At 40.7% G+C, this 25240-nt stretch overlaps 1 protein-coding gene and 4 long non-coding RNA genes across 6 annotated transcripts in view; 1 reads left to right on the top strand and 4 right to left on the bottom strand.

Moving 5' to 3' along the window:
* LOC135338533 (GA-binding protein subunit beta-2-like) overlaps window positions 1-2362 on the bottom strand; it is a 2845-nt gene extending 483 nt beyond the window's left edge. Inside the window, exons 1-2 of the mRNA XM_064534706.1 lie at window positions 2123-2362; window positions 325-617 (exon numbers count right to left, since the gene is read on the bottom strand). Coding sequence (XP_064390776.1) covers window positions 325-617; window positions 2123-2133 — 304 coding nt within the window. The 5' untranslated portion in view covers window positions 2134-2362. The remainder of the gene's footprint in view (window positions 1-324; window positions 618-2122) is intronic.
* Window positions 2363-10726: 8364 nt separating this feature from the next.
* LOC135338633 (uncharacterized) lies at window positions 10727-13247 on the bottom strand. Its single transcript, XR_010395673.1, has 3 exons — window positions 13094-13247; window positions 10975-11360; window positions 10727-10916 (listed from the first exon to the last, which is right to left on the bottom strand). It is a non-coding gene; the product is annotated as an uncharacterized LOC135338633 (long non-coding RNA).
* An 11-nt stretch (window positions 13248-13258) lies between these two features.
* On the bottom strand, window positions 13259-15050 carry LOC135338640 (uncharacterized). Of its 2 annotated transcripts, XR_010395684.1 has the most exons (5): window positions 14770-15050; window positions 14545-14692; window positions 14041-14406; window positions 13579-13854; window positions 13259-13422 (listed from the first exon to the last, which is right to left on the bottom strand). It is a non-coding gene; the product is annotated as an uncharacterized LOC135338640 (long non-coding RNA). The 2 variants fall into 2 exon arrangements; XR_010395683.1 differs by lacking the exon at window positions 14770-15050 and having other exon boundaries at window positions 14545-14757.
* A 7194-nt stretch (window positions 15051-22244) lies between these two features.
* On the bottom strand, window positions 22245-23237 carry LOC135338632 (uncharacterized). Its single transcript, XR_010395672.1, has 3 exons — window positions 22940-23237; window positions 22633-22708; window positions 22245-22581 (listed from the first exon to the last, which is right to left on the bottom strand). It is a non-coding gene; the product is annotated as an uncharacterized LOC135338632 (long non-coding RNA).
* Window positions 23225-24350, top strand: LOC135338606 (uncharacterized). The gene is made up of 3 exons (XR_010395640.1): window positions 23225-23775; window positions 23830-23963; window positions 24023-24350. It is a non-coding gene; the product is annotated as an uncharacterized LOC135338606 (long non-coding RNA).
* Window positions 24351-25240: the final 890 nt, after the last annotated feature.

The raw sequence follows: 25240 nt of genomic DNA on the forward strand, positions 1-25240 counted from the left end.
CCTAAAATTAATAGTAAACATGTGGCATTCAGCTACTGCGCATGCTCAACTTCTTATTCTGGGTGGGCTTATAATCGAGTGAAAATACCCTTGTGCAAGAACTTCGAAGCAAAAGAGGGGATGGGCGTTTATTCAAGATGGGCTTATTTTCGCGAGGGTACGGTATTGATAAAGTTGTAAGTAATTTGCCGAGATTCACAAAAACAGTGGTGTCTAGAATAAGGATCACTATGGAAACACTAATCCTCTACGTACGTTTTAGATCAGCTATGAATTGGAGATAATACGGCCTTAAAGTGTTACATGACACACACACTGACTTACCTAGGTCACACTGTCGAGTTGCCATCAGTAACTGGACACACTTCAGGTGTCCCTTGTAGCAGGCCCAGTGCAGGGGAGTGTTCTTATAAGTGGTCTGTACATTGACGTCGATGCCATCTTGCTGTGTGAGTATCTTCACTACATCAGGGTGGTTGTTGATGCATGCCCTATGGAGAACGTTGAATCCAAAACTGTTCCCCCAGTTGACAGGAGCTCCTCTAGCCAGCAGCCTCTCCACCTCGTCCACACGACCATCACGGGAAGCATCATAGAGTTGTTCACCCAGATCATGACTACAGTGTATTGTGGGAGGAGGTAAACAATGAAGGGCAATCTCAGTCTCCAATTAGTGGACTCTTAGGTGGTGAGGAGTGAGTGGGTGTATTATAGAGGATGTGACTGTATTGACCACAATCTTAGGAGCTAGCCTTCACTTGCTAGCTATACCCACATCTAGACACCAGAGGAGTCTGCAACTAATTAACCATCACTCATTTAGGTATCTCATCAGTTTCTGAGGTCGTCATCTAAATAAGTAATACAGTCATCTTTGCTTCTATAGTTAGTAAGCACGAGTTATACTATTATACAGTATAAACAATACATGTAGTGTTAGGAGTACATTATGGTCACAGTCATTATTGGACAATGGAGTGTCTGGATTCATAGATAAGGGTACTGTATTCATTGTGGCCTCTGAGATAAGGTCACCTCAATGTACACAGCCATTCCACCAAATGTTCACCACTTAGTAAACCACGAATTGGAAACAGAAGTCCCTCAAAATAATGTTCACCACTTAGTAAACAATAGATTATAGAGTTAGAGAAGTTACATTGAATCTGCAATGGATCCTCGAAACTATTCGCGTTACTTATGAACGAGGCTGTTAAGCAATTAATTTTTGTCGGGTAACTCCCTTAAAATATGAAAGTTGTGTTTCCTTGAGACATCATCTGTAACAGTTTATAACACGCCTAGTCCGTCAGCCACATGTAGTACTTATAATGACTGACAACGTACACCCAGTAAAAAAGATAAATTAGCTAGTAAAGTCATAAGTTAGTTCCCAAGGCTGTTTTAGAGCGTGCTAGTTATAACTACTACAATAGGTATAGACATTGAATATAAGTAAGTTGCACGGACTAAGCAGCTATTTGTAGTTTATTATGCACTGTGTGTAGAAATAGGTATTGCTGTGGCTCCATTAAGCGACAGCGTAGCACGGATGATACTCGAGGGTACCTTTGTTTCCAACCCCTTTAACCCCTCAATCTATGGTACAACACAACAACTCATGATCAGAGTGTTCCAGGGTTCAATGAACTATTTGTTGTGTGGGTTCTAATGAATAAGAATGGTATGCAGAAACATTAATTTTCTTACAGAGCAATTCTAATGCACCTATCAATGTGTCGCCCCACTACCTCCTAGGGAGGGGTCAGGCTAACATGGAGGATTTGACCATAACTATACTCCAGGTCAAATTCCCCACATGCATGGGGGAGGATTCTTTGTTCAAATACCCTAATTCCCCAGTCACCACCAGTCACAGCCTCAAGCAGTTGTACAGTCTTTACTACGCAAGGCCAGGTCAAATCATATCAGTATGGGGTCAACATTTCAAGTCAAATTCCCCCGTATGTCCCGGGGGGGAGGGGGGAGCACATTAGGTGCATAATTGCAATCTATTATTATAGTGTGTGATTGAAGCTGTACATGTATACTGATGTATCTTTGTCAACCCTGAATACATACACAGACAGGCCACCAGATATTATGTACAGTACAAGCTCACCTTGCTGCCATTGTCCTGACCTTCCTGACCTGCCCTGGCCTGGGGCGGCCAGGGACTCTAGTAGCTGCAAGATAAGTGTATAGCCCTGATCCGCAGAGTTATATACTTCAGCTCAATCACAGTCTAGTCTAGCTAGTATCTATTTTGTCAGCTCAAAAAGTATTTTGTCAAAGAGCTGACACCTGTACCCAGAAGCTTTGTTTACTTGAGTTTACAAGATACGCCCTTTTTTAGCTTGATCTGATGTTAATTTTTTTATTAATGATCTTTACCTACACACCCAATATTTGCATAAAATGCATGAATATATAGCAGTAAATTTGTTGGTCTCACCAAGAGAGTGTTATACATATTTACGGTTTATAGTGACCAAAATAGTCACCATTAGTCACCATGATTATAATTATCAAGAAATGCAATGAACAAACATGCATGAAAGAAATGGAAATAATGGTTGTGATATATACGTAGGTCACTAGTAAGGTAATAAATTAAAGTTAGTACACTCTTGATCGAAGTCAAGCAGATTGTGTTCTTGTGTGTACATCTCATACAGTTGAAGGTGTAGCTTCACCAGGAGGACACTAGTCTGCCTTGTGCCTGTGGGTGTGGTATGTGTGGGTGGTGTGTGGGTGTGTGTGTGTGTGTGTGTGGGTGGGGTGGGGTGTGTGGGTGTGATTAGGATTTTAGCTGTATATAACAGTACAATGTGGGTATAGCTACGTATACTAAAATCAATCATTGATTCCTCCATCAAAAGGCACACACATTCTTTAGCATGAAATTAGACGATTACCGTACGTATAATTATAGTGGGAAATGATTGTTGAAATGTAACTAGCTAAAAAAAAAGGTCAACTGTTACTTCAATACCCTATAGCTGTTAGTATGTAAAATTGCCAGCTATGGACCCCAACTAGTACCTGCATGAATGCAGGGGGGATATCCCCCCTGTATGACACTCTCTATATCCTTGCTCTTTCTTCAAAAAATATAAAATTTAGGCCCAAAAGCAATAAACATATACTCATGACCTCTGACCTCAGTATTTCAGATTACAGAGGTCATGCCCATGTAACTATGTACTGACCTCTTAATGATGCCATGACCCGGCAGTCTCAGGTCATTGTGAACAATCCCCTGACAGTGCAGGTAACAGAGAGCCTGCTGCAGTGACTGTGAGTCCGTGCTGTGAGGTGTGTGGGGGTGTGTGTGGAGTGGGTGGGGTGAAGTGTGTTGGTTGTGTGGAGTGGGTGTATTGTGTGGGGTGTGTGGGTGTAGTGTGTGGGGTGTGTGGAGGGGACACATGCATGCACACATGAAGCTAAGAGGTCAGTTGCAGCCACCACACACACTATCACCTACACCAGGGAATACTATATAATTATATACAGTGGAGCATCAGAACCAAATTCTTGATTAACTGATTAACTGGATGACTTAAATTTGCATAATTATGGGTTGCTGCTATGATGCAATATTGGGGCAGCTGCATGTTACACTACTATTAGCATAGCTGTGGTAAGCCAGAATCTTCCAAGTCTCCACAACCTCATAAGGATTCACTCCAAGGTCACCTGAAGCCATAGGGACACGGATCACTACAGGTTAGCTATCAAAAATGTGCTTGTATTTTTAAGTGAAAATTGCATTCAATATTAAAATTCAAAGTGAAGATACAACACAACAAACACAATAAAAATTAATTCTACAGGACAACAATGACTAAGAGGCTTTCGTATACTAGAGAGGAGGTACTGCAGGATCTCCTGGATAGCAGTGACCATGATTCTGAGTCAACAAGCTATCATTGGGAACTGTACAAAGAAGTGCCTCTTATGCACACACACAGAGAAAGCTAAAAGCCAAACAGAATTGAATTGTAACAGGTGCATAGTGATTAGGATCAAATTGACCTAATTTCATAAGGGACATTTCATAAAGGAATTGTAGCCTTGGGAGTGCCTAAACATTAGCATTGGGAACAGATAATAACACTACAAAAAGTGTCTGTTATGCACACACAGAAAGCCAAACAAAATTTAAATTACAACAGGGAACAAAATAAATAATTTGTGGCCTCTGGGAATTCTAAATACATTATCACTGGGAATACATTGGGAACAAAAAAGCATAAAGAATTGGAGGGTGCCTACTACAGACATTACATTGCAAGTAAAAACAATTATCTCACAGAAGCCTAAAACTACAACCACAAATTGAAGTGACCTTTGGCATGCCTAAAACATGACCCTACAAAAAGGTTACCATAATAACACACAACCAATGTCCTATGCCAGTGGCACAACACATGACAATAATAGAGAAAATCTGTACAGACTTTCCCCAGGTTATCAACAATCATTGAGAATAATACAAAAGCATGGATTGCAGGCCTAATACATTGGCATTGGGAACAGACAATGTAAAAATAATTATCTCACAGAAGCCAAAAAGTACAACCACAATTGAAGTGACCTTTGGAATGACTAAAACATGACAATTATAACTTTACACAAGTAAGAGGTAATAATGAGTTGCACACCATTATAATAACACAATGTCCTATAGGCCAGTGGCACAACACAGTACAGACAAGTTATAATTGTAAATTTGCCTAAGCCACACACACACTGCCTAAGCCACACACACACACACACACACACACACACACACACACACACACACACACACACACACACACACACCTGAAACAGTTGCCCCTGCCCTTGGACTCCCACCCTTCAAGACCATTCTCGAGAGGCCTTCATCCAATCTGTAGGCCCAGCTGTATCCATCTCAAGTTCTCCCTTAGACATATTCCAGCATTTCTTTACCACTGAAATAATGGATAACATAGTAGCCGAGACAAATTGATACGCTAGGCAAATGATGACCCCACTACAACATGATAAATGGACCCCACTCACGACTGCTGAGCTAAAGGCTTACATGGGATTCTGCATTTTCATGGGGATCGTGAAACTCCCATCGATTGAAAATGATTGGAGGAGAGACGTGCAATTCTACTACTCACCAATTGCATCGAAGATCTCACCTGATCGCTTTAGGGACATCCGACGATACCTCCATTTCACGGACAACACCACTCTCCCGACTCCAGGCACCCCAGGTAGCGATCGTTTGGCCAAAGTACGCCCCCTCTTCAATAAGATCAACGAGCTCTGTTCTGCTGCATACAACTCTTAGGCCGTGAAGTTGCAGTAGACGAGGCAATGATAAAGTTTCAGGGTAGATCTGCACTGAAACAGTACCTCCCAAATAAACCTGTGAAGAGAGGAATCAAGGTTTGGGTCCTAGCAGACGGGTACTTCCACATGCTACAAGTGTATACAGGGAGAGAAGCCACACCAGAGAAGCAACTGGGAGCACGAGTTGTGAAAGACCTCACAGCCTCGTTGAAGCACATGCAAGCACCACCACGTCTATTTTGACAACTTTTTCACGTCTGTCAAACTGTTAGAAGACTTGGAGAAGGATGGCATTTATACTTGTGGTACAGCTCGCGCTGACCGCAGAGGCTTCCCCAAGGCTCTCAAGCAGCCAAAGCTGACAGAAAGTAATAAGCATAATTATTATTTACCTTTTCAGGGGGGAATACATGACTCTCCAGAAAGAAAAAGGTGACGGTCTCAGTGACAATAGGGTTGTCCGTGTGATCTCCACAGCCTCTGACGCCACTTCGGTCACCTCTGTACAACGTACAGTCAAGACGGGCGAAAAAATCTCCGTCCCGTGCCCACAGAGCATCGAGGACTATAATCGCTTCATGGGGGGTGTCGACAGAGGGGATCAGCTCAGAGGGTACTACAGATGCCCTACAAAAGTCCATAAGTTTTATATGTACATTTACTTCTTCCTAAAGGATATTTGCATTACGAACAGCTACATATTATATCGACAGTATTCACCCACCAACGCACTGAAAACCCTCCTCTCATTTCGTCACGAGTTGGCCAAGAAGCTAATTGGCGACTACTGCTCCAAAAAGAGCAAGACACCCTTGAAATCGCTAGGAATAGCTCACTTCCCTCTTCACCACCAGGATGTACGCAGAGGTCATTGCCATCTGTGTTATCAGAAAAACAAAAGGAAGGACACAGCATGGTTTTGCCTACAGTGCGAGAAGTGGTTTTTCACACTGGCAACCCCTCATCTGACTGTTTTATGCTATGGCATAAGAACATATAACTAGTTGTATAAAGCGTCAACTCCTATGAGTTTTTATCCTGCCTGTTGAACATGAGTAGAAATACTTAGTACTGACTGTAACACGTAACCAGTGTACATTTACAACTTTACAAGCTATCTATATGTAGAGTAAGCGTACTAGCAGTTTAATACACAGCCACAAAGCTTACCTATGAAGTGCTGTGGCCTTGGCTGGTCCGTTCCAAACCAGGAGATCCCGACAGAGAATGCTAGGCAGTTGCCTAAAAGTTAGTTGCATCTTTCTTTGCCCGAGGCGAATGCTGAACAAGATAAAAATAATTGAATATCTAACCGTGTAGACTACACTCTAAAAACAGGCTGTAACCTTACTTAGCTACTATTAAAGCATACTCTGCACACTCTGAGGCATCTAAGTAGGTATCTAAGTATAGTACATTAGCTAAGAAGGCTTATAAAGGCTTCACTAGCTACAAGTACGATCGTTTTACGCACAAAAAGCTTACCTCTGAATTAATTCTTCGCTGTGGCATTGGCTGGTAGACTGTTCCATTGGAAACCAGGAGATCCTGACGAGTAACTGCTGTAGACTAGTTTGCTAGGAAGTTACCTAAAGAAAACGGTTATAGTTTCAAAGTTATGCATCTTTCTTTGCCAGAGGCGAATGCTGAACAAAAAGATAAAAATGAATATCTAACCGTGTAGACTACACTCTGAAAAAGGGTCTGTAAACTTACTTAGCTACTACTAAACTATACTCTCCACACTCTGGGGCATCTAAGTAGGTATCTAAGCATAGTATATCAGCTAAGAAGGCTTATAAACGCTGCACAAGCTACAAGTACGATCGTTATACGCACAAAATCTTACCTCTAAAAGGATCCTTCGCTGTGGCCTTAGCTGGTTGACAATTCCGGTGGAGTCCAGGAGATCCTGATAGAGTAGCTACTGTAGACTAGCTAGCTACAAAGTTGCCCAAAGAAAACTGCTACGGTTTCGAAGCTACGCACCTTTTTTTGCTAAGGGCTGAAAACTGAAAGAATACTTGTAAAAATGGTTCCGCGGTGGGCGGTACTACGTATGAAATCATAACCGCGGCTATTCGGATAAAGCCTCCATACACACAACAAGTTATTAGTTTTAAGAGTGACAGACTTTTAATGCTCAAATAAAAGCGAGTAAAGCTAAGAAACTTGACCTTACACACTGACCTTAGAGCTACACGCGACCTTTATTAGACTATGTATGGAAACAGAGAGTAGGGTGTCATACAGGGTGGGGGGAAAGGGGGATATCCCCCCTAGCTCCAATTTCCTCCCCCCTTTCAATGATGACTGAGTGTCCATAGCTGGGTATTGAAATAACAGTTGACCTTTTTTTAACAACATTTTCTGGTTACTTTTCTTATTTCCCTGTATGACACCCTGGAGAGATATACTGTGAGACTTTTTATACAAATTCATGACTTGAAAAAAGTTGTTCTAGGAAGTATTGAATGCAGTGTACTGATGATTGTGTGTCACCATAGCAACAGTTAGGGGTTATATAGTGACAGGGCTCACCAAGGAGACAGGTTTGACAGACGTTCTTGAGTTGGGCACATGATTGGCAGACCTCTGTTCTCTTGTAGCGCATCTTAGCACGAGGACACCATCGGAACACAGTGTAGGGCCGGGCACAGATCTGAGGGGACGCTCTGGGTAACAATGACCTCATTACAATTTTGTAAAAGTACCCGAAAAAGAAAATAAGAACCTACCAATCAAGGGCAAGTTGGTGACGCCCCAACTTGATTGTGTGCTTGACAGCAGTATACTGTGTATATAATTATGAAACCCTGCCCAATAGTTACACCTAACAAAGTCAATTCTCTATCAGAGTACATCTAAATCAGCAGAGTTGTGTACCCACCTTTCTTGATGATGACTAGATTGAGCACACTCAGGTTGCTGTCCACTATGCAGCCTCTCACTGACTTGCGTTTCCTCTCTCCAGTGCGTTTGGGTCTGTAACAACTGTGCCCCTTCTTGAGGAGGAGCTTAACACGGTCATTAGTGAGGACACCTTATTTCATGAGGAAGCCCTGTCATTGCCACCGCTGATACGAACCACATACCCTGTGTGTGTGTGTGTGTGTGTGTGTGTGTGTGTGTGTGTGTGTGTGTACAATCTTACAGAGATGGAATATCTATAGGATTAGACCTCATAAAGGTAGGGAGATTAGATCATGTGATTGGTATAATCCCCACCTATCCCTGGTAGGGGGCATTAGTTTGACAAGTGCATTCAGTATGTACTACTGAGATAATTGTTTACCTCTCCATTGTTGTCTGAAGTCTACAGGACGACCTTTGAACCTATTCCTGGTATTAATTTTGGGACAACCATACTTATTTCCCGAGCCTTCGTCCTCCAGCCAGTTGTCATCACTTCGTTCAAAGCGTTTCTTTCTGCTTGTCATTCTTAATTAGTCCATCAAATGGCATTTGAAATGCTGAGCTGGTATTTGCTCCATAGTGTGTTCCTCAGTAGGGCTATACCCACACCACCTCACTCTTGCCCCGCTATACTCCACCCTCACTGGGTCTTCACGAGTTTCTTCAGTGTTCCATCTATATTATGTCCCTGATGGCAAGACTTAAGTACTTGTCCTCGCGAGACTTAGCCTCGAGACCACGCCGATTGAAAGTCCAATGGCAGGTGAGAAGCACAAGAGGGTTATGATCGTCACACAGATTAACTACTGACAAAACAAGGAAGAAAGCTGTTCCATAGTTTTGATGATCCTTACCATACACACCCGCACAGAAAAAATAGTGAATGGCTGGTGAGGGAAAGCGATCGTTTGGCGATCCCTATAGGAGCTTCCGCAAGGCTCGGGAATTGTGGGTTACTCCAGTAAATAGCTAGTGGCAGTAGATAATGTGGCAAAGAGCATCGCAGCGAGTACAAGTGAGTGGTTAGTCATGATCGACAAGGAACTATTCAGTGGAGCTAGTGTATAGGATGCAGCTTTTGATGGGTGGCAGTCAATATTTGGTATAGCTTTTATTATACTAATCCAAAACTTCTGTGATAAATAATTATAGAGTCTACTCATGTTTTGCACATGTATACGTTACTTCAATGTGTACGAGAAGTTGTAGATGCGGATGGAGGAGTACAAGGTGACACTGTGGAGGATGCATGAGGAAGACTCATTGGACGGCTTGGGGGGTGTCATACAGGAGTGTGAAGTAGAGGGGGAAATAAGGCATGCTTTTAAAACTAATCATGCTAAAAAAGGTCAACTCTTATTTCACTACACTGTTAGTATTGCCAGCTTCACATTCAGTCATACAATCATAGATGATACAGTAATGACGTGACGTGGATGTGAAACGTTTCCGGATTCCAGTATTCTGCTTGAATCTATAATTATCATACCCATGAAGCTACTTATACAAACTAATATTAATTGTGAGTAATAGTTGACTTGAGCAAGTGTTCCTGTACACCATTATGCCTGCATTCATGTATACACTGTGGAATCTACATTTGCAATGATTGTATATTGTGACGTAGGTATGGTAGAATGCTTCCTGTGGGAGTTGCGCTAATGAACTCTTGATCCAACAATTGTTGTGTTCAAATTTCTTATTAAATTATAGCAGAGATACAAAAGAAAGGGGATTGGAAATGACCGCCCACGCCCTATGTAAAAGGACTGACATCCGGTGAAGCACTCCGTGTAATTATTGCGCTCGCAAATAATTACATGGAGGACTGCGCTACGGTTTTGTATCCCTGGTTTCTAGCTCTCCTATCCACTAGAGATCACTCAGGGCCTGGGAGATACTTGAGAGAAGTAAGCTTATACCACTGACAAGCTCTAAGTCCGTTGTCTTTACTCTGTTTCCAATTTTTTTGAGTTTAGCTTGAATTACTGTATGTCAACTTTTCTCTGTCCCTCCTGTGAAGTCAAAACAGCAAAGGACATTGCTTGACTTGGTTATTATGTATCTAAGTGCTACATAGAATGGCTTCATGCTATAAATAAGCTGTACTGTTCATAAACGTTTGCAGTATAGTCCTTTAAACTGCTTTAGTATGCTTTAAGACACACCACGGGCCTGTCCCTCCTACGACTTCATAGTAAAGGCTATTTCTTCTTGCATAGCATTTATTTGTCTAGTAATAGTGGCTGCGTTGCTTAGTCGACTTTTTAGAGCTAAATTCTCTTTACTTTTTAGAAAAATCAACATTAAAAATGATCAATTTCACTGTTTCTATGTACAGCACATTGTAGAGCAGTCAAGACAGGTAATGAGCATGCTGACTATAAATATAATCCTTTGTAGTTTTAGCCACGCCCTATAACGCGGAATGCTTCACGCAAAAATTTCGTAAAAATTTCGTTTCCAATCCCCTTTCTTTTGTATCTCTGATTATAGCAAATCATTGAGAAATTGAAATTACAAAAGTGTGTTCAGTTTGCAGTGCTCTTGCACACTATAGAGAGATAGTCCTCCCTCCATGCAGTGTGACAGCCAGCACCGTCGCGAGTATGTGGCACTGCATCGCTGGCCCCCCGCCCATCCGCCCATGGGACCATCTGGGATATCTGCAGCAAATGCATAATACATTAGTCTCAAGCAATGGTTGTTGTATAAACCACCTACCTATTGAGGCTATCCCAGTCCAGTTGATTAGAAGGTTCTGTTAGTTTCCAGTTGGTTTGAAGGTTATGTTAAATCCAGGTGGTTAGAAATCGAGTATAGTTATACGTACTGTCTATATACAGGGACAAAGCATCATGTGTGTATATAGTACTAGGCACACCCACAGCTCACATGAAGGTGTGGAAAGGTAGGTGTGGCCTTGCATTAGAGGCGTGGTCACATGTACATTGTAGGTGTGGCCTGACTACTCCTCCTGATCATTTTTCTTCTTTTATGATTTATAACAACGAAAACGAAAAAAGAAATGAAAATATGAAGGGGCCCCCAATAAATAAAATGAGTTGATGATTGAATTATGACTGATGAGATGTAGTTGAGTGTAGTAGCTGTGGGTACAAGGGCAGAGGGTTAGAATACACACACACGATTGTATAGGACAATAATGTTGCAACTCATAATACACACACAACACTATAATTATAGCATGTACAGTGGAACCCCTCTATAACGAACACCTTTGCATGCATGGGGATCAATGTTTAGGCCTTTATACATCAGAGGTGGCCTTTGTTGAGAGGTTGTTTTAATTGTAGTACACAAACTGTTATTTGGGACCTGAGTGCCTGGCCTTTATTCGGAGGTGGTTGTTAACAGAGGTTCCACTGTAATACATATATAATATCCGACTAGAAAAACATTTGCAATGTGAAAAATTGCTAGGATTGGCCAGGGGAACCACAAAAAAGCGTGGGAACAAGAAATCAGACGAGAGCATAACTCCAATCCGTTACAACGTCAATCACATGTATACTGGTAGTTTTCCCATGTTTTCCCAGCCAATATGCCACGCAATTTTTACTGGTGGAGTGATGACCAATCCCTATATATATTTATTATACATCCATTTTAGAATGTGGGGCACATAATCATGATGATTTGTGATGAATTGATGTTCCTAATACATGCAGTGTTGAGCACAGGTACACACAGTCCATCCATGAGTAGTAACATGCACGGACCGTACTGGTGACTGCATGGAATGATGTGGTGGATGGAAGCTGATAGGTGGATCTGGAACACAGTCTATTATTTAATATACTATGTATTGTACATGTTCATGACGTTGTAACGGATTGGAGTTATGCTCTCGTCTGATTTCTTGTTCCCACGCTTTTTTGTGGTTCCCCTGGCCAATCCTAGCAATTTTTCACATTGCAAATGTTTTTCTAGTCGGATTCCCTTTCTTTTTCAGCACAGTTTATGTATCATGACATGCATAAGTGGAACGTCAAGAGGCAGTACAAGAAGAGAAGACAGGACTATAATCAGATATCTTCTCGAATATCTCTGGACTAATAATTATAGTATAATGAGTAATAATTTATTGCTTGATAATTATGTTGAATTTGCGAATCAGTATTAAATGACAGCCATTTTAAGAGCATGATATCTAGCCAGTGCATATAGCATGCCTGTCAGAGAAAGGGAGCTAGAGCTGAACAGTGTGAAGAAAAGGAACACCTCAGGCTCTGGAAAAGCACTGCTGCACTGATTTTAGGCGCACGGTTTATTAGCCACGCCTATCTATTATTATTGGCCACAACGCAATTGCTGAGTCATTAAAGATGGCGGAATTGTCTAGGTAAGAGAAATAGAGACTGAGAGGTCATCTGCCTCGTGGAAGCAATCGCAAATCTGAAGAAGCGCTTTGTAATCCAGGTTGTAGTCGTTTGGAAACCCTGTGCAGAATGTCCTGGAGATGGCTGTACTTGGAGTAAATGCTGGGCAAGAAACTTACTTACTTACTTACTTAATCACTTACTTACTTACTTACTTAGTCAGTGAGACAAAGAGCGGTGAAACGTCGAAATAGTGCAATGTTTAAAATGAAAATATTCATTCATTAAAATGTTTATGGATTATGAAATGAGAGATACAAAGAGAGAAAAGGCTAAATAAACTATCTGTTCAGCCAGTTTCTTGATGTGGCCTTTCCCTGCAGATATAGAACAGTTTGAACATGAGTCAAAATAATTGAAATATTGCTAAACACAGGCAAACCCACTGCCAATCCTATGTAAAATGTAAAAACCTACTGGTTTTACTAATAGACACTCACTTTTTCTTAAGGAGGAGGACATTGTATTCCACCAATGCCAGTGATGTCATTGCCGGTGAAGAGATGCTCCATACAGACTTGACTTAATTCAGTATAGTAGCAGTAAATACTCTGTATAGTGTTGTTTCCTCTAGTATTCTCCAAATTCCGCCAGTGGTCTGTATTGTGATAATAACATTGTTAGGGCAGAGGTTAGGACACAGCATGTAATGTAATGCTCATGCAGTAATAATAATGATGCCTATTATTATAATGCTGGATATAACTCCACCCTTGCAGTACAACCCAGGTGAGGAGTGCCAGTATCAGTCGCTGTCCGTCCACTGTCCCTGTATAGAAACAATTATACACATGCCTACTAGACTATGACCACTTAAGCCTCTCAATACTAACATTTAACACTATGTGTGTATACAGTTTATGCTACACAAGAGTAGCTAGGGGGAGGGGCTTAGTATCATGTGATACAAATCACACACACTCACTCGTCCTTAAGGAGGAGGACGTTGTTTGTATTGAAATCCTTCCAGTGATATAGAGACTTGACTTGAGTATAGCAGTAGGAGTATAGTAGATAGGCTTGCTGTTTCCTGTAATCTGGTGAGCATGGCAGAGAGGCATGCATGGGGACACATGCATGGGGGGGAGTGGGACTCAATACTAAAGGAGTCAGTCTCAGTCTCAGTACATGTCTAATAGTGTGTTTTTTCGAGTTAAAATTAATCAGCTCTGCATTGCTTGCTTGGAATTCCAACAGTAGTCTGTATTGTAAAACACAATAGATTATTAGTGTAGAGGTGAGGAACACATAACATGGAATTCAGTACTAATACAATAATGCTCATGTCAGTCATAATTATTATAATGGTCAGTAACTTACAAACACACACACACAAGAGTAGCTAGGGGGAGGGGCATGTCATGTGATACAGATTATACACACTCACTCGTCTTTAAGGATGGGGAAGTTTGTTAATTCTGCCAGTACGTAGAGATATGATCCATATCGTGCAGACTTGTACTTGAGTAGTAGCAGTGCGTTGTATAGACTGGACGCTTCCTCTATTAGAGTTCCATTAGTGGTCTCCGGCCGGCTCAGAACATGTATTGTGACAAGAGGTGATTGGGGTCAGAGGTCAGGACACATCATTATAGCATGCTAATTGGACACAATGCTCAGTATAATGAACGTCATTATAATGCTCAGTAACTACATAATTGTAATGCTCAGTAAAATACAACTGCCATTCCAGCCTCCTATCCATGCAGGTGAGGAGTGCCAGTATGAGTCCTTGCATGTTCCTCCAGTGTCCCTGTAGAAACAATTATACACATCAACCAGAGCAGCTCAGTATAGTGTGTATTGATTGCATGAGAGGATACCAACACACACACAACAGTAGCTAGGGGGAGGGGCTTAATGCCATGTGATATAGATTATACACACTCACTCGTCCTTAAGGAGGAGGATGTTGTTTCTTCGAGTGGCTGGAGATACTTGACTTGGGGACTTGAGTAGATAGCTTGTCTTAAAGATATTTTGTAGACTTAGACACTTGATTTTGCAGTTTTAACGTTTTTTGTCGTCCATTTTCAGTTCTGTAGAAATCAATAGAGCAGGTCATCTAACACACACAACTGCAGCCACAGTAATATGCTAGTACAACACTCCTCACCAGTCACTCTATTCCAGGCACCATAGTCTCCAACACCAACACAACACAATAGAGTGACTATTGAAATAATAGAGCTCTATATAATAACGAGGGGCCCCTCAAAACATAATAGCTGATAATTATGAATGAGATGACTGGTCTTTGTAATAGTCGAGTGTGATAGATGAGGAGATATCGTTGTGTATGGCCGGCCATACATGTACGTGTAGCCTTCAAGAAGATTCGTTAGTGTTCGTGGCCGGCCACCTGATTGGCGAGTATAGAAGAATCGAGAGTCTTGAGAACGGGCTTGATTTTGAAAAAAATAATGTAGAGAAATCTCATGTGTCAGCTTTTTATAAGATTTTCCGCGCATGCGTTTACAGATTATTATTATTGCTGGCTCAGCAGTTTTCTGCAGAAAAGAAGGAGGGGCTGGATATTGTACAATGCAGCAACCACATTGCATAAGCAGTCAGAGACACTTTCTCCGGTCCATGTAGTCACACACAGTTTGCTATGACCTTGTATAACCTGTTGTAGGGTTCATTGGACCTTTTTGGTAACTATAAATTCCTTTGTTGCATAAGCAGTCAGAGACACTTTCTCCGGTCCATGTAGTCACACACATTTTGCTATGACCTTGTATAACCTGTTGTAGGGTTCATTGGACCTTTTTGGTAACTATAAATTCCTTTGTTTCTCTATGAGGCCACTGTTAGTTGCATTTGTTTCAGATGAGTATACTAGCTCGACCCCGATGAGGGAGGGAGGGAGGCCTTTATTACTCATTATCCCATTATTATATTTTGATGACGTTATATCCTGTTTTTTAACTGACGACAATACACAAAAGGACGGAGTATGAAAAAAATAATTTAATTTTTTTACGCACTGGCTGTTTGGTGCACAATGCAACTTGCAACATGGCACATGGTAAAATAATGCAATGTCAGCCAAAAAAAGGACTTTGACCTCAAATAATGGCTGACTTAATTGAGGAGGTGAGCAAAACGAGGAGGGAGGTTGATCTGAAACAAGTATGCATGCAACTAACAGTGGCCTAAACATGATTATTACAGTCACAATGATGAGAGCCTTCATGTCTTCTTATACGTAGCGTCGGAGAGTTTGGAGCTTTTTGAAGAGGCAGTTGATTGATCTTCAGTGAGTATGATGCACTTTCTGCAACTGCTTTTATACACGGATGTTAATAAAAGGGATATCCCTGCATGCACAGACAAATCTATAAAGACATGCACCTTAATATCGGCAGCCCTTGAGGCTCCTGAAGAATGAGGAAAAGAGTCCATATGTGTGTACCTCCCATGCAGACACTATAATTTGTTTCATCTTCTATAATGAAGTGCATCAGTTGGTTAACCCATGCAGCCATCTACATCTATATAAGTCGAGACCAGGCCGATTTTAATCGGCCTGGTCTCGAGGCTATACTATAAGCCATGCACCATCACAAATACACTGAGGTGCCTTTTCTTACTACTCAACATCCAGGTAATCTAATTCTTCATTATACTGATAGCTTCCAAGTAACCTGCTTCCAATAATTTCACCGTCAAGCTTTGTTGGGGAACTCGGAGAGATCATCTTTGTCGTGAATTCTTGTCGGATAGATAAATATTTTGGTCACATTTTTGCTTATGTAATTAAATAGCTGGACCAGATTATGGTGCTGTTATAACACTTGCAGAGTGTACTCTATATAGAACAATCAATAACATGATCTTGGTTTTGACATCTACACCGGCTTTATATAATACATCTACATACAACTTTGTATATGCATGATTGTATAAGCATTCTCAGCACATTCCTAGCTTTTGTCATCGTATAACTATTGAGTATATACAAGCTTTGCAGTTTGTTGAGGAACTTAGATTCTCAAAAATTGTTGAGTGTCCTGAGGTATTTCACATCTGTATCACCTTGTTTGCTTTTATCGGGACCTTATAGGCTATTTTTGGCTTTCTCCATCGAAACTTGACACTGTTACTAGCTATATAATCTTATTTATCGAGACAAAAAAGAGGTGTAATTTTGTATTAGTTTTGTATTGCTTTGCTTTGAATTTCAGGTACGGAAATAACTTTGATGCAGTATACTCTTGGTTTGAACACAGTTTAGAGAATCCTTTTACGTCACTGTTTGCTCTTATAATTATATAGACTATAGCTAGTACTCGCGTTCCAGAAGTTTGAGTTGCACTGAGTGCATGCAATATTGTAGTGTGTAAAGAACGCTGGATGGTTATCGGGCTTTTCCTGTTTAACTTGTAACGTGCATGTGGTAGTGTCCGGTGCCTGAGATATATATATAATTATGTTCGTTGGCAATCCTAGTTGTAGAAACTGGTGACATAAATGTATTAGCTATATACTTGAGGACTCTTATAATTATAATAATATACCTACTTATTTTTTCATTCCGATTCGGAACGTTATATCTCATGTTTTGTATGGGCTATCGTCAATTGCTCAGCTGTTAGCGATTGTTCCTTCACATTGCTCTCACATTCAACAGTTACAATGTCTATACGGTCTTTTGAAAGCACTTTGAACTCTACTTCGGCATGCACGAGCATGTATAATGGGTTTCCTGTAATAAGCCTAACTGCTATTTGCATAACAGGTTTGCGAGAAAATAAAATAATGTATAATGTACCACTCAGCATTAATTATCATGGGAAATAGCATACCTGATCTGACTGTATGAATGATGCTGATATCAATTTCAGTTGTGCATAATTATACTCAGACATGAACAAGCTAGTTGGTAGCTTATAAGTTAAAATTTTGAAATGCCCATGGCTAGTATTCTACAGATATAATAGCTGTTATACAAATCATCGTAAGCAGGTCTTTATGCAATGGACAACCATGCACGGGAATGAGTTGTCAGGACGGATTGTCACTACATATATATAGTGCCAATACAGAACTTTAACAATAATACTGTGCAAATAGTGTGCTACAAGGAGAATTAGGGGGAGCCCCAAGGCTGTCAGCCTGATGATATATTTTCTTTTTCTTATTATTCTCTTTCAAATTTTACTACGTAGCGGTGGTGTTCAGTCTGTCAATTATCAGTGATGATTTTTAAATTATTATTTTGTAGCTATATCGAACCATTCGTACTTATTATCATAATTATGCATGTGCTATTAATTAACGTGTGCCTGGCCAATTGTGGATTCAATCTAACATGCAGTGGTAATATCGGGATCTTTAAATCACACAAAAGAGTATAATTATAGCCTCGATCCCTATAGTTGTTCACCTATTATAACCATTATAAGAGCGAAAAATCGGCCTGGGATCGAGGCTACAATGTGCTGGGCTTAATATAAAGACATCAAAAATCTATTTGTAGTTGTATACTGCATGATATAGCATTACCTGAGGTATAGCCTCTTTCCCAGCCTCATTATCTCTATTTCAACATTGTTATAAATCGGCCCGGGACCACATTACAGAAAGTCCTCTATAATAATTATATTTAGTGCCGAAAGATAAAGTACTCCTCCATGCATGCCATGCCTAGTGGCTATAGTGCTTATACAGTACATATCTTGTAATAACTAATAATAAGATGTGAGAATATAATTATTATAGGTCGACCAGACTCTGATCAAGAGGGTCAAATTATGCTAATTATTATAATTATACAATGTGCTGCCAACATTTCAGTACTCTTCTCTCGTGTAGATGAACTAGCCGACCCTTTAAATGGTTTCAGTCTGGACCACCGTGAGAAGCAGCTGTCAGGTACGTGTGAGTGTAGTGGTTAGTATCATTGTGTGTATACTGTGTTAGAACTCAAAATGTTAGTGATGCATCATATGAGGTCCGCAATAATTATACTAAGGTGCATGGCTTGGCTATAATTATATAATGTTTCTTCTTGCATAATAAATTATTCATATTTTACAGTGGCCCTGAGGTAGTATACCGTACACACATAATAATTTTATAGGCTCGTCGTTTTATGGTGTAATTGTTCTGTCAACTATGTTCGGATTCTCTTATTATTCCTGCAGCTCTATAGACTGACTGTGTGGAGGTGTCACGGAGAGTGAGTGCAGAGGTGGCTGAATTGAACTTTCAGCTAAAAAAACACTCATTAATTCACAACATCGATCTATAAGCTATAATTATAGCTATGTTAAATAGCCTATCAAACACTTGTACTTAATTCTGCATTGAAACATGTATAGAGAGGTATTACGTTGTCCCTATATAGCTTTATTGGAGGTTACACTACACTTGGCCTGGCTACACTGTAAAAAAAATTATGTGTGGTTTTGACGCAGAGTGCGTGGCTATTGTGGCAAACGTGCCTTTTTTCTTGCGTTTTTTCCTGATAATTGCCACAATAGTCACGCACTTGCGTCAAAACCACACACCATTTTTTACAGTGTACATGCAGTACTGTGTATATTGAATAACCCCATGCATGCATATATACATTCAAGCGCTGGTCTGAAAGATATACCACTCACTGCATGCATGGATATAAGTTATGACTTGGTGCGCATGAGCAAGCAAGTTATATAATTATATGGACGGTATAGTGTTTGTTGCTCAAGGATCAATGAAGTGCGTGTATAAGAGTTTCTATATAGGATAGTCATGGATTGAAATTTGTGGATTTGCAAAATAAAATATGCTTGCAAATAATATAATTATGTACTATTCAGTGCATGCAGCCTTTTCAGAATGAACTGTGTGTAGCAAAACTTGTCCATGCATAGAGTCTATAATAATTATACTTAATATTAGCACTATAATTATATAGAATGCTATAATAGCTATAATTATTGGTATAATAGGTATAATTATATATAGCTGCACTGAAGAGAGCTGAAACGCTCCGATCCACTGATGCAGTATGCCATTAATTTTGCATCCTTTTCAGCAACAAGCATGCATGCATGCATGCATGGTTGATCTCATCATTTCCTACCCTTTAATTTGAGTTTCCCTGCATGTGATTCTGCCTGACAGTCTGTATATAATAATCATTAGCACGGTAGTGCTAATAGTAGGGTTGGGTCGAAAACAGCAAAAAATCCCCCTCTGGATCTCACCCAAGACACAAGACACAGTTATTTTGAGTTTATATATCTGTTGCCCATATATCATTTGTGACATTTGTGTGAAATATGAACTGAATTGAACATTGTACAAAAAAGTTATAAGAACAGCAAACTAAAAAAACAACAACTTTTTCTTCACCTTCCTCTCACATTCTTCAGTCAGATAATCTAGAGAACTGTAGGTCCACAGGACAAACTAATGGCACCGTACTGTTCTCTGTCGCCTTGGGTAGTGCTGTAACTAATCTATTTCCTTCAAAGTTAAATTTGCTAGGGTGTTAGCTACTCCCTCTTTAATGAGTGCAGAGGTGAGGTCGCCATTGTTTACCTATACTGAGCATGCTCAAACACAATTCCTTATGTCAGAAAAAAATGGTATTGCTATTATGCCCACGAGCATGTATACTATTGAGCATGCGCGTTGGCTCTCACCTGCATTGAGATTCTGCAAATAAACTCACTGAAGTAAGAACTGCTTTAAGGTTTCCCTGCTGGCATTTCTGAAGGAAGAACTGCTTATCCTCTGCTGGAGCCAGGTATTCTTTACTAATCATTAGCACGTTAGTGCTAATAGTAGGGTTGGGTCGAAAACAGCAAAAAGGCCCCCTCTGGATCTCACCCAAGACACAAGACACAGTTATTTTGAGTTTATATATCTGTTGCCTATATCATTTGTGACATTTGTGTGAAATATGAACTGAATTGAACATTATACAAAAAAGTTATAAGAACAGCAAAACTACAAAAACAACAACTTTTTTTTCATCTTCCTCTCACGTTCTTCAGTGAGATAATCTAGAGAACTGTAGGTCCACAGGACAAACTAATGGCACCGTACTGTTCTCTGTCGCCTTGGGTAGTGCAGTAACTAATCTATTTCCTTCAAAGTTAAATTTGCTAGGGTGGAAGCTAAGCTCTCTTTAATGAGTGCAGAGGTGAGGTCGCCATTGTTTACCTACTGAGCATGCTCAGACATAGCAGAAAGCATGGCCACACCCCTCACCACTTAAGATCTATAGCAACAGTAGTGTTTTGCACTGTCAATTCTTACCGCTCCAGTTAATGCTCCTTGCTAGCCTCGATCCCAGGCCGCACTTCATCAGGGAATCACTCTTAGACGGCCGCGCCGGTGAAGGTGGCTAGGCTAGCTCCTCGCATGCAAGTTAAGTTGACACAAGCTCTTATCTGAGCAGCTTTTATTCTGCCCCTAATCATAAATTTAAGTTATCATAAAGTTCTTGGTCTTGCAGAGATGCATGCAATAATCATATGGCTTATGATTATTGCATGCATGCATCTATATACAAGACCAAGAACTTTAGGCCACTCCAAGTGACACTCTGGTTTCTGGTCCTGAAGTTATTCTAATTGCATGCGGGCGGGCGGCTTTTCTCATTATGTCATTATCAATTTCACCTTATGAATCTCATTATTTTGCAAATGAATATCATTATCACACTATTTTGTACTACATGGACCATTCTGCGCATGCGTAGTAGAAATAATGAGATAGAAATCCAATAATGAGATAGAAATCTAAGAATAAAATCTGATGCGGGCGGTGGACCAGAAACCAGAGTATCACTTGGAGTGGTCTTATGATAATTATCATGACAGACACTGCAACAGTGCAAATAAAAATTCGATCAGCCTACAGCTAGCTAGCTAGCTAGATCTAGCTGTAGCAACTTTCTTTTTTATCATAGTACTATGGTAATGCCACCTACTGAAAATATTTGATCTAGGTAGCACCATAGAATCTATGTGCTGGTACCTATAAGAAAAAAGTATACAAACAAGTGTATTTGTGAAAAAAATAATGGTGAGAAGTATAGACTACCATATAGCGCGAAATTTTCAAGGGGCTTAATTTTCACGGATTTCGTGGGTTAGCAATCATACACGAAAATTAAAATTGTTCTTTAATTAGAATTACCTGCTATAACGTGCAAAGGCGTGGCTTCCGGTAAGCAGTCATTCCGCGAACATTGTGCAACGAAATGCTTTTAGAGGCCAATCCACGAAATATAAGTGCCTCGAAAATTTCGCGCTATACGGTATAATATTATATCTATGGTTGCATGTTGGATAAGCTGTTCAAACCAAAAAAGGAGTGCACAAGATGGGTAACCCTAAAAAAACCGCCCATTAACAAAACGTGATTAGTTACGTGGCCTCCCAGGACCACTCTATGCATGCATGCAGTGAAAAAAGTTTGCAAACAGGTGCAAAAAACATTTTTGAAAAAATGGGGAAGAGTAGGGTTGGAAGAGCATTAGCCTCGATCCCAGGCCGAGTTTTCGCTTTTATAACGGTTAGGCGAACAACTGGGCCTGGTATATACTAGTTGTCTGCGCATGCGTCAAATTTTCATTGTATATTTGTGGTCGGCAAAAATATTTAATAAATCAATAATCGAAATTTGTACACAGAAAATGCACAGAGTGAGTACACAAAAGATGCACATAGGGAGCTGCTTCACAAAGGCCTGGGGAGTTGCCAGTTGTGCTGCAGCACAATTACAGTGACCCAGGGCAACTTCAAGATGATTGAATGCCTTATTCAAATTACGTTTCAAAAAGATTTAGCAGGCTGCTGGACTTCTCTGATTCTAGGCCCCAACTTGTAACTCATTGCTTGAGAAAACGTAGATTCTCTTGATGTCTCTGAGCTACCCAGCAACGCTCGAATGAGCAGGTCATACTCCAGTCCTGTGTCTGTGAGTATAGGACAATATTAAAAGAAACCAAAGACGGTTAAACCCTTACCTCAAACTGTCCAGTCTCGTCCGTTAGTATAGCCAAGAGGAGCACTGTTGGGATAGCTGGATATTAGCCATTGCTCCTGTACAGAGAAGTAGACATTTTAAATATGTGTAGATCTATACATATTAAATTTCTCGGTTATAGTGTCATTGTCGACGAGCTGATGATGGCAGCACCAAGTTCTCTAGCTCAAACTCTTCACTTGATCCACCATATTAATGATGAAACTATAGTCTACCTACATTCTTGCCAAACATGAACAAGACTTGATAGCATAGCCGGCCATAGGGCCCACACAAAAATATCTGACCTTAACAAGCTTGACAAAGCTTTATACCTCTTCCCTTGTTGTTCAGTCTTCAGAATAAGCTTCAGAGAAGAGAGAAGCTTCAGCTAAGAGCCATTCCAATCGATTCCAATAATGATAAAACGGGAACTGACTTCTAGTACACGATAGTACACAAATATAAATGTCACAAAAGTGAACGAGAATATCCATTCGTCAGAATCTGACAAACGACTGACGCATGCGCAGACAACTAGTACCAGGCCCAGTTGTTCGCCTAACCGTTATAAAAGCGAAAACTCGGCCTGGGATCGAGGCTAGAAGAGCATTAGCCTCGATCCCAGGCCGATCCGTCTCTAATTGAACGCTAGGTCGCCTCCTCGGCCTGGTATTGATTGTATCTGGGCGTGTATCTGGGCATGTGCTGTGGTTGCTGTGGTTGCTCAGGTATTCGCTAAAAAAGAGCGAATACCTGAGCAAGGTGGAGCGAATAGAACACTAATAGTGTATGTAAGCATACTTACTCTGTAAAATCACCGTTAAATCACAAAGAACTCCGTGTCATAGGTCTATTTGTTTAGTTTGTCATAGATATAGGCTTAGCTAGCTAGAGTGGGAGGAGCTGTCTTGTGCGAAGGAAGAAGGAGCATCACTCTTGTGAAAGAACAGACCTAGGTTCTCAAGTTTCTGCTATCAGTGACTACCTTTGATTGACTACACAATTTAATACAAGCGCTTGATTAGACCATTGATTGCCAGATACACTTGGTAGAGTCTATCCTCAGACTCTGGCCATCGATCTCTTGTATACTATGCTCAGGGGTGTCCACAAGTGGCTGGGCCTGGGATGTATTGTCAAGGTGAGTGATATAAATCAATAATCCCCTTTCATCATTGGAAATTGTACACTATAGCCTATAGCCCAATCCTTGGTATCTGGATCAAGATATGACATTACGGCACTGACACTGGTGTTGTGTTAGCCTCCTTCACCGGCCTTCAAGGAAGTGCGGCCTGGGATCGTGGCTAGTTTGTGTGGACCATCACTGTGAGTTACAAAATGTATAGTGGAATGGTGAATTTAAGTTCATACTAATTTGTATACAGGAGCAAAATGGAACCTTCCCCTCCAACCCCCGTCGTACTCCTCCTAGCTGATGGGTGTGAACTAATTGAAAGAGGATGCCCCAGTGCCACTCGTGTCCTTCCCAAGGGTCCGATCTTATAGAACTACCTGCACTAAAACTACTGACGTGGAATGGCTCTTTCAACACTTGTGGTTGCTATCCTGACCAGTGACGTCAGGATTCTACTGTCTCTTGATGCACTGTGAACACACAATCTTTGTTATGCCACCTGAAGGCTTAGCAGGCATATCCAACGCAGTATTTATTAAGTCTTTCTGGAAGCTTTTGTTTGAGATCTTCGCTTCTAAACATCTGCATTTTATTATAGACGCAGTACTGCTGTGCACAGTATTAATTTCTAGTGTCATTATATCATTATATCGCTGTATTTTTAGCCAACTGTGATAAACTGAAGATTTTACAGTCATAGCTGATACTTACCAGTTTCCGGTCACGCCCAGATACAATCAATACCAGGCCGAGGAGGCGACCTAGCGTTCAATTAGAGACGGATCGGCCTGGGATCGAGGCTAGAAGAGCATGTGCATTGAAGTAACAAAAAGTTCGAAAACAAGATTGTGGGTTGGTATAGTCTTTGCATGCTCCAACTAGGAGTGGGGCTCAATCTTTACGATCTTTAACAGTTGGGTCCAGCACTACTTCGAGTTTTGGTGGGCAGGGCTCATCTGTAGAGTCTCAAATTCAGGAGGTGCTATTCATGTACTCTTGTAATTATACACTATGTGTTTCGGTGCTGGTCCTCCCTGGTTGAAAGAAAAATCTCATTCAAATGCATTATTACTGTATCGAAACACATGCAAGTTGATGGTCAAATAGGGGATCGAGCGCCTCGCATAAAGAAAAAGGTGAACGAGAAGTAGTGCTGCATGGACCCATGCCAACTGTTAAAGATCGTAAAGATTGAGCACCACTCCCAACTAGTTGGAGCATGCAAAGACTATACACCAACCCACAATCTCGTTTTCGAAATTTTTTGTTACTTCAATGCACATGCTCTTCCAACCCTACTCTTCCCCATTTTTTAAAAAATGTTTTTTGCACTTGTTATAGTAATGTTTGACATAATTATCCTCATGCAGATCAGAGGCATATGTCACGCAGGACTACGGCACCAGTTAGCCAAACTACCTAGTACTGTTCAATGTAAGTCAATGTTCATATATTATAGTCATAGACA

The sequence above is a fragment of the Halichondria panicea genome, chromosome 7 (assembly GCF_963675165.1).
Source record: "Halichondria panicea chromosome 7, odHalPani1.1, whole genome shotgun sequence".
Taxonomy (NCBI): Eukaryota; Metazoa; Porifera; class Demospongiae; order Suberitida; family Halichondriidae; genus Halichondria; species Halichondria panicea.